Below are 14,056 nucleotides of genomic sequence, written 5' to 3' on the forward strand. Positions count from 1 at the left end.
GAGGGAGTCACGGAGGGAGTGGTCTTTTCGGAATGCTGATAGGGGAGGGGAGGGAAATATATCCCTGGTGGTGGGGTCCGTTTGGAGGTGGCGGAAATGATGGCGGATGATACGTTGTACATGGAGGTTGGTGGGGTGGTAGGTGAGAACCAGTGGGGTTCTGTCCAACCAGTGGCAGTTGGAGGGGCTATCTTGAGACCACTTTATCCATCAAGAGGAATAGAATCAAACAAACATAGATCACCTATCTCACAAGCATATATAAAAACGGAAAAGTGGTTTCACCCTGAGGAAATGCCTAACAATCCTTCTTGCAGAGATGTATGCAGAGACCTGTAAGCCAGACAGGCAGATAGATAACACATGAATGGTTTCCCACAGTGGTTTATGTTTCTCTCTTAAAAGTGTCATTTGGACATACTGTTTTCTACGCATCTCAGTCTCCTTCTATCCTTTCTCCCTATTTCTGTCCTTTTCTGTTTCACACTCCTGTTGAGTGGCGGGTGGCATAGAAGAAAATCAACAAGGTCTAAAGGCTGAGAATCAGTCAAGTTTTTTTTGAACTGCAAAGCAGGCGGGGTGTATGTGTGTTTATTTATGTGAACATGAGACAGACACGAAGCTAATGGCATTAGAAAATAAAGGAAGAAACATGTGAAAAAATCCACAATTGCTTTGTAATTAACAAATAAATATACCATCCTTAATTTCTTACACCAATTAATCAATCTGTAATCACAAGAGTAGAGCCTTCTGCAAAATGGAACAAGCACAGTACTCTTAAAAGTAAAAAGTCTACTTAAATTATGAAAAGATGGTCACTTCAGGTCTGTATTTCAGTTTAACTCCTACCGTGACTAAATGGCCATCATTTAACAGTCACTCTACATGCAGTTTGAAATATTCATTATTCTTTTGTTTGATATTGTACTATCTTCCCCTCAACAAAATAATTTCCCAGCTGAAGGGTCAACCTAGACTGCTCCCAGGCAGCAAGAAACACATCCAGTAATAACCAGATTAAACCCAAGAATGATTCAGATATGCTTTTCCATTCATTTTTTCTGCTTCACTTTATGAACGTACTCTGTATCACTTCTCCCAACAAGCTGAAGAAGACCATCTGGAAAGATTATGGTCCTAAGACATCTTTTTAAAAAAATTCAATGGCACATTACATCCACGTGGCAAGTACAGCTCAGAATTCAAGATCAACGTACATTGAGAAAAAGTCAAACACGTGATCAAACACTGCATGATTTTGTCCTGTCAAATGAAGAAATTCCTAATTTTGCTAATGAACTTGTTAGATACATTATCTTCCATACATTGCGCATTTATACAAACATCAAATTTCAAAACAACTAAGAAGCTTTTAGAAAATAATTCAATTAACATTTTAAAAAAAGGGTAGAAGAGTACTTGATTTGCCACTATTCAAGTAAACATTTGGATGGGAAGATCTGCCTTACACAGATAACTTTGATTTTTGTTCTTGGATTACCAAATAAACAATTACTTGTTTGCTTTTTAAAGAAATTCCAACATTTCAGCACAAGAAAGAAAATGATACTACACCGATGCTCATCAACTACTGACAGTCAAAATGCTGAGTTGCTTTTATTTTCATTGCATTAAGAGGGATTGTAGCTAGTTTTATTTCAGAAAGAGTTCAGTACAGTTAATTCTTCTAAAACACGATGGTTGCGTTCTTGTGCAACCCCATGTTATAGAAAAATCTCACTTTAGAACAGCACATGAAATGTTGGTATCATAATCGCGTTATATCCAACACACATTTTAAAAGCTTGCACTGTAAAAACAGTGTACCTAATTTGTCATGTTACAGCGAATTTGCATTGTTGAAACACACATTATAACAGAACAACCTGTAAGAGGTAAAGCAGTATCCACCAAAAAACCCAGTGTCAAATAATGAGAATACCATAAATAACAACAAAGTGCTGGAAATACTCAGTAGATGATCATCTGTGAAGACAAAGACAGAGATAACATTTCACGACAAACAAGAATTCATCGAACTGCAGGCAGCCTTTTTGACAGTGGAGCAGCCTGATCTCAGCTGATGTCCCAGACATAATGTTACTATGCATGGTGCATGTGCATTTACTGCTCTTCCCTAGTTGCCCTCAACTAGTTATCATCAATTAGGGGTGAAAAACCTTTCAAATTTGAAATTATGGAAATTTTTAGAATGCTTATCAATGGCCTGCTGGAGATAAACAAACAAGCCACATACAGCACCAGGGATCCGGATTCAATTCCGGCCTCGGTGTGGATTTTGCACGTTCTCCCTGTGTCTGCTTGGATTTCCTCTGGGTGTTCAGGTTTCTTCTCACAATCCAAAGATGTGCAGTTTAGATAAATTGGCCATGCTAAATTGCCCATAGTGTTCAGGGATGTGTAGGTTAGGTGCATTAGTCGGGGTAAATGTAAGTTAATATGGTGGGGGAATGAGTCTGGGTGAGCTCCCCTTCGCAGTGCCGGTGTGGACTTGGGACGAAGGGCCTGTTTCCACATTATAGGAATTTTATGATTCTATGCTTCTATGATTCTAGACCCACAATGCTGCTAGATAGGGATCCCAGCAGTTTCATCCAATTACACTGCAGTAACAGTGATATGTTTCAAAGTCAGGATGTTAAACACCTTGGAGGGGAATTTGCAGGTCGTGCTGTTCCCATGTATCTGCTGCTGTATCCTTCCAGATAGAAATGACCTTGAGTTTGGAAGTAGCTGTCCATCTAAAGAACCTTTGGTGAATTTCTGCAGTATTTTGAACTTCTTGTAGATGGCACTGCTGCTACTAAACATCAGTGGTGGAAGGAATGAATGTTTGTGGGCGTGATGCCAGTCAAGCTTTGTCCTGCATGGTATCAAGCTTCTGGAATATTATTGGAGCTTCTCTCATCCAGGCAATTAGAAAGTATCTCACCACACTCTTGACTTCCACCTTGGTGATGGTGGATAGGCTTTGGGGGAGCTATCAGGTAAATTATATGCTGGACAATTCTTAGACTCTGATCTGTCTTTCTTGCCACAATATTTGCACACTAGTCCAGTTCAATTTAAGGTGAATAGTAACTGCAGGATGTTAGTACTGGTGGAGTCAGTGATGAAAATGCCATTGTTAAGGAGCAGTGGTTAGATTCTCTCTCGCTAAAAATGGTCATGGCCTGAAACTTGAGTAGCATGAATGTTACTTGTCAGTTGTCAGCCCAAGCTATGCTGCATTTGGACTTGGACTGCTTTAGTATTTGAGGATTTGTGAATGGTGTTCAACATTGCACATTCATCGGTATGTGTTCCCACTTCTGACCTTAAGATGGATGGAAGGTCAATGACCAATGCCTAACCCAGTCTAGCACTATGACACACACACCAGACTTATTATTGGTTAAAACCTTTGGCAGATGCTGCTAGATGATCTTTTTTCAGTTTTCAGTTGGGGTATTAGAATTATCACATCATTGGATAAAGAAAAAGCGAGCTGAAATTCCCATTCTTTTTTGATATCCAATGACCTGTAATGGAAAGTGCATATCTGGCGAGACCAGGGTCAAAGTGAGCTGAAAAAGATACATTTCTATCTCTACTTCATCACCCAAAATTCACAAAATGTATATGTGAAGGTGAATGCTTTAAACAATGTACCCAAATGCTGTTGGTATCATTAAATTGCATTTCAGGTAAGATAACATCTTCAGATAAGCAGAGGACATCACTAGATGGAAAAAATTGCTTGAAATCTGCACTGATTAAAGGTGAACTAATATGTAGGTGGCTTACCCGAGTTCGATCCTCAATTCCATAGATATGAAGTTGCATAGGAATATTAAAGCTGTGCAGGAAATTTCCACCAAAAACCAACGTATCTACTGGAGTGTATACGGCATGAATCCATCCTAAATGCAGAGTGATATCACTTGTGAGTTTGTTGTAGCTTTAAGATTTTCTGATAGATAATTTATAAAAGTTTTACTGAAACTCTTAAGCAAGTACTCTATCTAACACTTACCATTTAAAGGATCTGGTGAAGAATAAAGACTTGGAAACGTATTAAAAGGGCCATTAGTAACTGTACCCAAAAGGAAATGGGCTAAGGTACAGTGGGAAAGAGTCACTAAAATTGTATTTGTCGCTAGATCATTGTATCTGAGAATTCCATAAATTTAAATACATAAGAAGACTCCATGTTGACAGGACAAATTACAATCAGACACAGCCTACAGGCCAATTCCATAGTGATCTCTTCTGATCTCGTCCATACGGCTCACTGGTTCAGTGCGCAACATTAATTTATACAGCTCTTTAACCAAACATGGTGCAGTGTCTTTCAACAAGTTCAGAATTTCCATTTAAAAAAAATGTTTATAGGCTTCTGGAGAGGAAAGAAAAGGAGAGGAACGGAAGGCAAGGTAGTGCAGGATTTGGGATGGAGAGTTTTTTTTGATAAATTATAGAAGTCTTACTTTTCTGTATACAGGGTCTCTTTATTTTGCATAGAAATTTTGCTGTTCTTTTGAGGATTTCCACTTTTTTTTTTTGAGAATCTCACATTTGGAGGTCTTGCTTGTACGTGTGAAAATCTTACAATTTTGTACAATGAGTCTCAAAGAAAAATGAAGCTTCCTGATAGTGCCTGCTATGTACATCTCATTTTGCTGCTAAATGAGCACACACCTTTATTCTAATTCACTGTGTAACCAAGGTCCCAAAGCTGCTCTCTGAGCATTATAGATTATCTACATTGATTACAGACAATTATAAATTTCACTTTGTACCTGAAGTTACATTTTTCAGCAAAAAACAATTATCGATCAGATACAGTCTGCACCATAAAATAGTCAATGGCCATACAGATGGCACGATGGGAAGCTGAAGGGCATTTATTTTGTTATCATACAACATTGGTGAATATGAGGTAAGTAATGAAGACAACACATAGCCAGAGGTGGCCACCTCCACACTTCAGCATTGCACAATGGGAGTTCAATGGCATGTACTGCACAGTAACAGGCAGGTTGTGAAGGCTTGGAGTCCATAGAAGCTACATCTGAATCGGAGCAGTACATATTTGTATAAAGACATGATATATTACCTCGGTCCTTACAGCAATACCTCAATAAAGACATTTCAATAAGGAAAAGAAAAATTGAAGTAAAGAGCAAAGTATATTCTCAGCAAAATGCACTTCGAAATTATAGATATCAGTAGTTAATATCTCTTCTCAGTAATATACAAATGTTTTTAGAATCTGTTGTGGCTCATTAATCAACAAGGTAACACAATGTTCTAATGGCAGTATCCAAATCATGCAAATTATTACTGCACATGCACACTAACATAAGACAGGAGATTAGAGGAGTAATTGTTTTTGCAAAGTTTTCAACCACTTTACTGAATATGACAGGAAGTGCTCTTGTCTTAAACTGTGAACCAAGATGAATTGTGAAGACACACTGCTATCAAGTTTATACAGAAAAGAGGTGGTGTGGAGGGGAAGAGAAGGAAACAGCTTGCAGTCATGTCACATGAAATGCATATACCTATGCATGACCATTTGGAATTGCTCATTTCAAGTCATTGACAGAGAAAATCGCTATTACGCGGATGTTAAAGGAAGTAGCTTTCCACAGATGCACAAATGGAATAGGACAGATGAGATTTCATCTCAAAACTAAATTTTCAAACATTAAACTACAGGAAAATAAGTAGCTGACCCTCTTCCTAAAAGAATTCAAGTCAAACTGAACGATAAATGCACTTTATCTTCTCTGACACTTGATATTTAGCATGCTGTCCTAAGACATTGAATAGGAACATCAAGAATATCTAGAAATACAACAAAGATAATGCTGAGTAATACTAATGTACCAATATTTTTGGAATCTGTCATTGCTCATTAATCAACAAGGCACCTCAACGCACTAATGGCAGTATCCAAATCAAGCAGGACACTATTTTAGATAATGCTACCAGCTATTCAGATACAAATGACTGACAGTAAAGAATGATTCAGTGAAAGTAATGTATTTACAGCACTTCCTCCACCATATAACTGCAGCACGAGTTAAAAGGGCAGCACACAAAGGAATGTCTCTTTTTCAATTCACTAAAGTTGCATCCACCTACAATCCCATCCTCCTCCAATCCAATAATGCAAAATAACAAATAACAATCGCTGTCTTCTGTTACCTGAAGGGATCAAAAATGTATATCCTTGTTTTAACTCAATCCGTTGGCATCCGTCCACTCTGTCCCCAAGGAAAATATCACCTTGTTTTCCCGACAGAACCCACTCTTCATAAATCTCCAGATTGTGCGAAGTCGGGGGAACTAACCAGAATACCTGAACGAGACAGACTGCTTATAAAACTGAAACATTTACAAACAGCCAAATTTTACACCATTATAGATCTGAAATACATCACTGCATTTTTAAGTTAATTAGTCCATCGGCTGTTTTAAACACAGGCAAAATAAGATTCCACTTTAAGTTGTCTGTATTTTTTCTAATGCTGTTACATGCAGCAATGATCCACATAATTCCATTTGAAAAAAAAGTTCATGAATTAGTACAAACCTTCAAACTTCTAAATAAATGATAAAATACTGATGAAGATTTGAAAATGCTAAATACAAGTTTTGAAATGTTTAAATGTGTCAAAACTGCAACATGAGAATAGAATCTACATTGAGAAAATTCAAGGTTGAGATAGAAAGTTTTTTTAATATCAGAAAGGGAAGCAAGGGTTATGGAGAAGAGACAAGAAAGTGGAGTTGAGGATTATCAAATTAACCATGATGCCATTGAATGGCGGAGCAGACGCGATGGCTGAATTCCCTAATTCTTCTCCTACATCTTATGAACTTAAGTATATTATAAATATATTAAATACAGACTTTAAAAAGAAACAAAGAGATATACAGATATTACATAATTTAAAAAAGTTATATACAGCATTAGTGATAGCCATTTATGTCATGGCCCACTATACAATTGCTTAAGCAAATCAGGTTATGACTTTTTTCTAAGATCACGTAGGGACATCAGTATGATTGACCGCTATATGTCATTTTCTGGTTGTGGATTAACTGAGTACTCAATAATAACAAGTGATTATTTGATGCAAAGGATTCTGGAGACAGATCAGATCACTGGACAGTTCACCACTATAACTTATATTCCTTCACTTTCAGAAGTAACATATTGAGATACTATCCTATCAGAAAGTTAGATGCAAATTTCCTATTGATATTGCCCACAGGGACACTCTGTTAATTCAGCACAGGTGGGACCAAACCTTACAGGTAAAATGAGGAATGGGGTGGGAAGACTGGTGCAGTGGGAGAGGGAAGAAGGAACGAGTCAGAGAAACGAAAAAAAACACTTGAAAGTTTGATGGATTTACTCTCATTAGATCAGTAATAAATTTGGATGTTAATTCAGGGACCAGGCTAACTGGGATTCCAAAAAAGGGAGAATGACAAAATAGATCAAAAGCCTTTTGAAAAATGTGATTTCATTTCAAAGAACCCATCAAAAATGACTGCTCAAAGATCCTCTGAATATATGTAAGAAAAATATGGCAGCAACTATGAAATCACTTTGCACCATCAAATCATTTGCAGGTGGCATTAATTTTCATGCCATCACAGTAATAAAAACGTGAATTTATATAGTGCCTTTAGTATACAAAACACATTTGTAAAATATAGGGCAGAGGATTTCCAATTTCATTGATTATAGTGAAATCAAAAAATTATTGGAATGTATGTTATTTCAGGATAAATAGTGAACAGTAATAATCTTATTCCATAGTATTTTGCACTAACTTGTAACACTGTATACATAACTTGACTTGTTGGATATCTTAAGGCAACCAGATTACAAAACTCACCAACTCAGAAACTAAACAGGTTATCGATTTCTGGGTCCTGAACATCTGTAGCTTTCTTTAAATAGAGTTGGTCATGGTTGGCTTGTGCACTTACATCACACACTCAGAAAGGACATCTTACTTCCATCCATCAGAATTATGATTTGTGGACAGTTATGATGTACTTACTTGTGGAAGTACACAATTCTCCATTTCATATTAGCTAGCTTACTCAAACATCAAAACAATTAAACAGCCATATCCAAAGGACCAGAATGAAAACCCAGTTCAGACAGCTTCATTACTAAACTCTGCAATTCAGGTTCTAGTATCTAAATAAGGACAAAAATGGTACTCTCAATTGTTTAACAAATTGATGTCTTACAACAGCAAACATGCATGATTACCATAGGAAATCATAATCAAAAATATATAAAGATTTGGTTCATTGCATATTTTTGGAAAAGAAAAATCGCTACATTTCTCCACTTCATTTCTGGAGCCAGTAGCTTTTGCTGTGGGCACACTTTAACAAGTGTTTCCAAAACACATTTAACTAACTATTCTTCATACAAAAACAAAAGCACCAAAGCACCGCATAGCACTCCGAGAAGCAACAAATACCACAGTCAAGCATATCCTATCCTAATATCCAAACATTTTGCCTTCAAGGGGTCACTGGAGAAGCGGTCCAATTACTGTTCCAGATCAATGAATTCAATACCGTCTGTGAATCAAATCTTGGATCTTCCTAGCCATAATTCTACAAGGCAAAGCCTTTACCCAGAAAGGAAACTTCAGTTTTGATTTGTTATACATTTAAAATCAAAGAGGTCAATCTTTTCTATTTCCAAAATGCTTTCATTTGTTTATCCATGTTTAATATAATCCTTGACTTAAAATAATCACCAAATGAGCAGCTGTATACACAAACTACTCAATTTTAAAGCTCATTAAATTTAAGAATAAATAATAGTTCAAATACCACAAATAAGTGAGTGCTTCACTGCTCACCTTCCCTCCTCGAAGAATATGATACCAGACAGAAGTGCCACCAAAATCAATATGAAAATCTGTGTAGCACCCTTTGACACTCATTAAGCAGTACCTGCAGAGAAAACATTTAACAATTAATCACTTCATACTTTAGCAATCAGCAAGTTGTTGACCTACATGAGGATTCAATCATAACCAAGAACAGCAGCAAGTAATGTCCTCTAATGACATGATGGAGGTCAACAAGGACAGACATTTAATACAAGGTGTTTAATTCAAACATAACAACACTGCATAATAATTCTAACAAATTTTAAAGATTTTTTTTCCATTTTTGGATTTCAGTATTTTTTGCCCTCTATGACAATTAGCAAATAATATATAATCCTCACTGCATCAATGAGAACCATACTGCAGGTGTGTTTCAAAGCCTGGAGTGAGATTGATATGCTGGATATTGTGAGAAAGAGGCATCAACTTACAAATGGATATTAATTAGACTGTAATAATATGTTCTAAGTTCACTGAATCAGAGGGGGAAAGAAAAAAATAGTTTCATGTTTAAGAAACTTTGGTTGATCTTTTATTTTTCACAAAGGGAAGATTATTCTGTAATCCATCTCACAAATGCAGCATTCAAATTGAAGAAACAAATCCTCAAGTTTAAGATGTAAATATGTTAATGGAAAATGCTCTCCTAATGCATACTCAATTTGAAGGAGTAAATTTATAATTAAATTACTTCTATTTAGAAACATATAGCTTCCACTTGCACACACCTAAAGTAGTTGTAGAATTCAGCTAGCAAATGTATGGCCCACAAGCAAGTGCGAACTTTACCAATCTTGGTGTGTGTAAAATAATTTTCTGCAATTCAATTCTATTGCACATCTGCACAGCAGCTGCACCCAGTTTTACAAGTGAACGGAAAAAACAATTTGTCCTATTTAGTTATACATACCAAATAACAGGGTAAAAGACTCACAAAGCAATTACATATCAGCATTTATCAATTACACTTTCAATACAGATAATAATACCTCAATATCCACATATATAAATAAGTATTGCTTAAAAAAGAAAAATCTGATTGTATATCTGTAGGATGATTAAATGCTGCAAACATTTGCTGTCTTACACTCACTGCATGATTCCCCAGTCCTGTTAGGTTCAGCAGCAGCCATCAGTTCTAACTAATGGCTGAATCATACTGAACTGATGCTCCATGCACCTTAAAAATAATTCAGCTGTTAATGTGAACCCACCATTACTCCGGTTGCTGCTTTTTGTGGGTTATGATGTGTCAGCGTTGCTGAACTCTTCTAAGGATCATTTATTGCCTCATCTTCTCTTCACTTATTGCCTTCATTTTAGAGATAAAATCTAAGCAGTGTGCAGGCAATGCACACTCTCCTCTGCTGATAGGCTGTAAAGGACTGTACCAGGTGGCAACAGCAGCAGTCTGCGGATCAGAGCTGCTTCTGGTAAGGAGAAGTCCGCTGCCTAGCAACAGGATCCAGGATTGAGGTTGACAGAAAGATATGCACTGATGTCATGAAGACAGCTCAGGCAATTTACAGGGTCTAATGGTCTTTGTTCCCCATTGTTACTATTACAGTTCTCCTGACTCAGCGACGGTAACTAGACCCTCCATGTTCCTTGCACAGTAATTGCCAGAGACATTCGAGTGCCCATCAAAACCACAACTTGTGTGAACCTGCATAACCTATTTCAGGAAACAGACTAGCTTACATAACCATGATCCGTTATTTCACAATTAAAGAGGCAGAGTCCCTGTAGTTTACCCACTACAGAACAGTGGATCAAGATCTGCATTTAAGCTTGCAGGGTTCAGTGCTTGCAATCTTAATTTCAATTAGAAATATTTCAGCTCACATAAGAAAATAAATAAAAGGACAATTATTTCTAATATACTTTTAAATCAACCTGTCTGAATCCCCAAATCTGTTATTTTAGAGTCCATTTTTATAACGTAACTGCCGTTTATGCAGTGGCATCTACAACTACTGCGTGCCTGTCACATGTCTTTAGTAAAGCTTGAGTGAAGACAAATAATTTTTATACTGCATTTCACCTTGTTAATCAGACCACTTTTTCTGCTGCTTTAAATTTGTTTGCCTGAAACCCATTGCCAGGTTGCATTTCAATTGCAATCACTGAGCTTCCCCACAACCTTAAAAGGTGAATTCAGGGTTCTATCAGCATTGCCAAAGAAGACTTTTATGTTTCTGACACACACACACAATCAAATAGGGGATCCATCACTGTCACAAACAGGCATAAGACTATAATAATACATTTCAGAAAAGACAACTAGCACTCATATGCTTCCTGTCACAATAAATACAAACATTTTCACAGAAAATCAATTAAAATGACTAATACATCCAATACCTTAAGGAATAAAAGAGTGAACTGGAAGTCAATTAGGCTTTTTGTCAGATCCAGGTGTCAGTTGAAGAGCTATGGGCACAGTAGGGGAACATATTAACTCTGTAGTACGACTGGAAAGACAGTAGGGATTCCATCACATTTATTTAATGAGCACAATCTGCCAGTTTCTCCTCCAATCTTTTTGAGACTACAAAATAAGGGATGTAATCTTATCTTAATAATATTTAAGCTCATTCATATCGAGTTCCATTGTCCAGTATTTTAACAGAAACAGCCACCATTTATTTTAGATGGCTGTGTGTCGAACCTGTTACTACCAAGCAATTGTGGAGGTACACCAGACATTCTTGAACTGGTTGGGGGTTCAAGCAACAGAGGAAAAGAAAGTCAGCCACTGTTCCTTGTGATATTCATTAATCACCCCACTTTAGTGAGTGCATTTCTGTGGGTATCAAATGAGGACAAGAACAGATCTTACCGTGATGCCCATCTCACAAGCAAGCAGCTTGCCTTCACTCACTCTCCAGAACTGCACGTGAAAAATGGCTGCTTTGGTTTTGGATGGGAGAAAGGAAAGAAAATTTGGAAAAGCGATACATAGATGAGGTCTTGTGGCACAGTAGTAACAACCCTATTTCTGAGCCAGAAGCCCACGCCAGGATCTGGTAACCAAGGAGACCAAACAGGCTGAGTACCAACTTGTAAATCCTTCCAACATATGACAATGGCAGGGAGTAAAAGTGGGAGAGATACCTGGTCATTAAAAAATGTTTATGCATATGGTTAAGACAATCAAGTCAATTGATTTTGTCTTCTTTTATTGGCAGTTCTTTAGGAGTGAACCAAATATTATAGTCACCTTTGGTCAACACTTAAACCTTTTAAGTATATCTTGTTAAGGCCTTCCTTTTCAAAATCAGAGGCCAGAAAGAGAAAAAAAAGCAAGATACTTTAAGGACTAACAACCGTCTTGTAAACTTTAACACCAAAGAGCTTCTGTCCATTTCGATTACATTGCTGTTTAGTGTAACCAAGGTCAATATTTGTTATTTTATAATCTTAAGGAGAAGGATATTAAGTAAATCTAAAATGGATGACCGCATCTATTCACGTATCTTATTATTCTTTAGTAAAACTTTTGCTAATTCTTCGCCAAAAGTCATAGTCTGAATCAATAGGTTATTCTCCTGGATTCTGAAGCCAGGAAAATTAAATAATGGCACTTGATGTTTATAAAAAAAAAACATGTCAGTGCTCAACTTTTCTCTAGTCTCTGAGCTAATTACAAAAATAAGCATAGTATGGGTTTTGTTTAGGTCGATAAAGGCATATTCCAAATCATGGAAAGGTAACACAAGCCAAAAGGAATCCAAAAGAAGTCTAAGACAGTGAACTTAAAATGTTGCATTTACCTATTCAATATTTTCATACTAGAAATGCCTATAACAAAGTTTTCCACCTGAGATTCGTTCATGAAAGTTCCAAGATGAATCGCTTTTTGTTGTTCCCATTAAGAAACTAGAGCTCCTCACACACACCTCTGTAAACAACTTCTAAGAACATACCTGATCACACAAGGCTTTATAATACTCGTTTTGTAAGCCCTTTTCCTTTATTTAAAGAAACTTCAGGAAAAAAAACTTTTAATACTCCAATTTTTTCATATTCAATTCAGTATATACAATACAAAACTATTCAACTTCTTCTAAGCAATGATGTTAGGAGAAAGTGAGGACTGCAAATGCTGGGGATCAGAGCTTAAAAAATGTGTTGCTGGAAAAGCGCAGCAGGTCAGGCAGCATCAAAGGAGAAGGAGAATTGATGTTTCGGGCATAAGCCCTTCTTCAGGAATGAGGAGGGTGTGCCAAGCAGGCTAAGATAAAAGGTAGGGAGGAGGGACTTGGGGGAGGGGCTTTGCAAATACGATAGGTTGAAGGAGGTTAAGGTGAGGGTGATAAACTAGAGAGGGGGTGGGGGCGGAGAGGTCGGGAAGAAGATTGAAGGTCAAGAAGGCGGTGCTGAGTCTGAGGGTTGGGACTGAGAAAAGGTGGGGGGAGGGGAAATGAGGAAGCTGGAGAAATCTGTATTCATCCCTTGTGGTTGGAGGGTTCCTAGGCCAAAGATGAGTCGCTCTTCCTCCAGCCATCGTGTTGCCATGGTCTGGCGATGGAGGAGGCCAAGGACCTGCATGTCCTTGGCGGAGTGGGAGGGGAAATTAAAGTGTTCAGCCACGAGGCGGTTGGGTTGGTTGGTCTGGGTGTCCCAGAGGTGTTCTCTGAAACGTTCCGCAAGTAGGCGGCCTGTCTCCCCAATGTATAGGAGGCCACATTGGGTGCAGCGGATGCAGTAAATGATGTGTGTGGAGGTGCAGGTGAATTTCTGATGGATATTGAAGGATCCCTTGGGGCCTTGGAGGGAAGTGAGGGGGTAGGTGTGGACGCAAGTTTTGCATTTCTTGCGGTAGCAGGGGAAGGTGCCAGGAGTGGAGGTTAGGTTGGTGGCGGGTGTGGATCTGACAAGGGAGTCGTGGAGGGAGTGGTCTTTCCGGAACGCTGATAGGGGTGGGGAGGGAAATATATCCTTGGTGGTGGGGTCCGTTTGGCGGTGGCGGAAATGACGATGGATGATACGATGTATCTGGAGGTTGGTGGGGTGGTAGGTGAGGACTAGTGGGGCTCTGTCCTGGTGGCAATTGGCAAGGCGGGGTTCAAGGGCGGAGGAGCGGGAAGTGGAGGAGATGC

At 38.1% G+C, this 14,056-nt stretch overlaps 1 protein-coding gene across 14 annotated transcripts in view; it reads right to left on the minus strand.

Annotated features, from left to right (window-relative positions):
- Positions 1 to 14,056, minus strand: part of LOC122562672 (lysine-specific demethylase 2B) — a 218,332-nt gene that overhangs the window by 102,495 nt on the left and 101,781 nt on the right. For 13 of the 14 annotated variants that reach the window (XM_043715718.1, XM_043715717.1, XM_043715725.1 and 10 more), the window contains 3 exons: positions 8,919 to 9,012; positions 6,220 to 6,373; positions 3,811 to 3,926 (listed from right to left, as the gene is read on the minus strand). In XM_043715718.1, the coding sequence (XP_043571653.1) occupies positions 3,811 to 3,926; positions 6,220 to 6,373; positions 8,919 to 9,012 (364 nt within the window). Of the gene's footprint in view, positions 1 to 3,810; positions 3,927 to 6,219; positions 6,374 to 8,918; positions 9,013 to 10,165; positions 10,331 to 14,056 lie in introns of those variants that run through there. The other variant, XM_043715730.1, reaches the window with a different exon arrangement.

This window comes from Chiloscyllium plagiosum, chromosome 25 (genome assembly GCF_004010195.1).
Source record: "Chiloscyllium plagiosum isolate BGI_BamShark_2017 chromosome 25, ASM401019v2, whole genome shotgun sequence".
NCBI lineage: Eukaryota > Metazoa > Chordata > Chondrichthyes > Orectolobiformes > Hemiscylliidae > Chiloscyllium > Chiloscyllium plagiosum.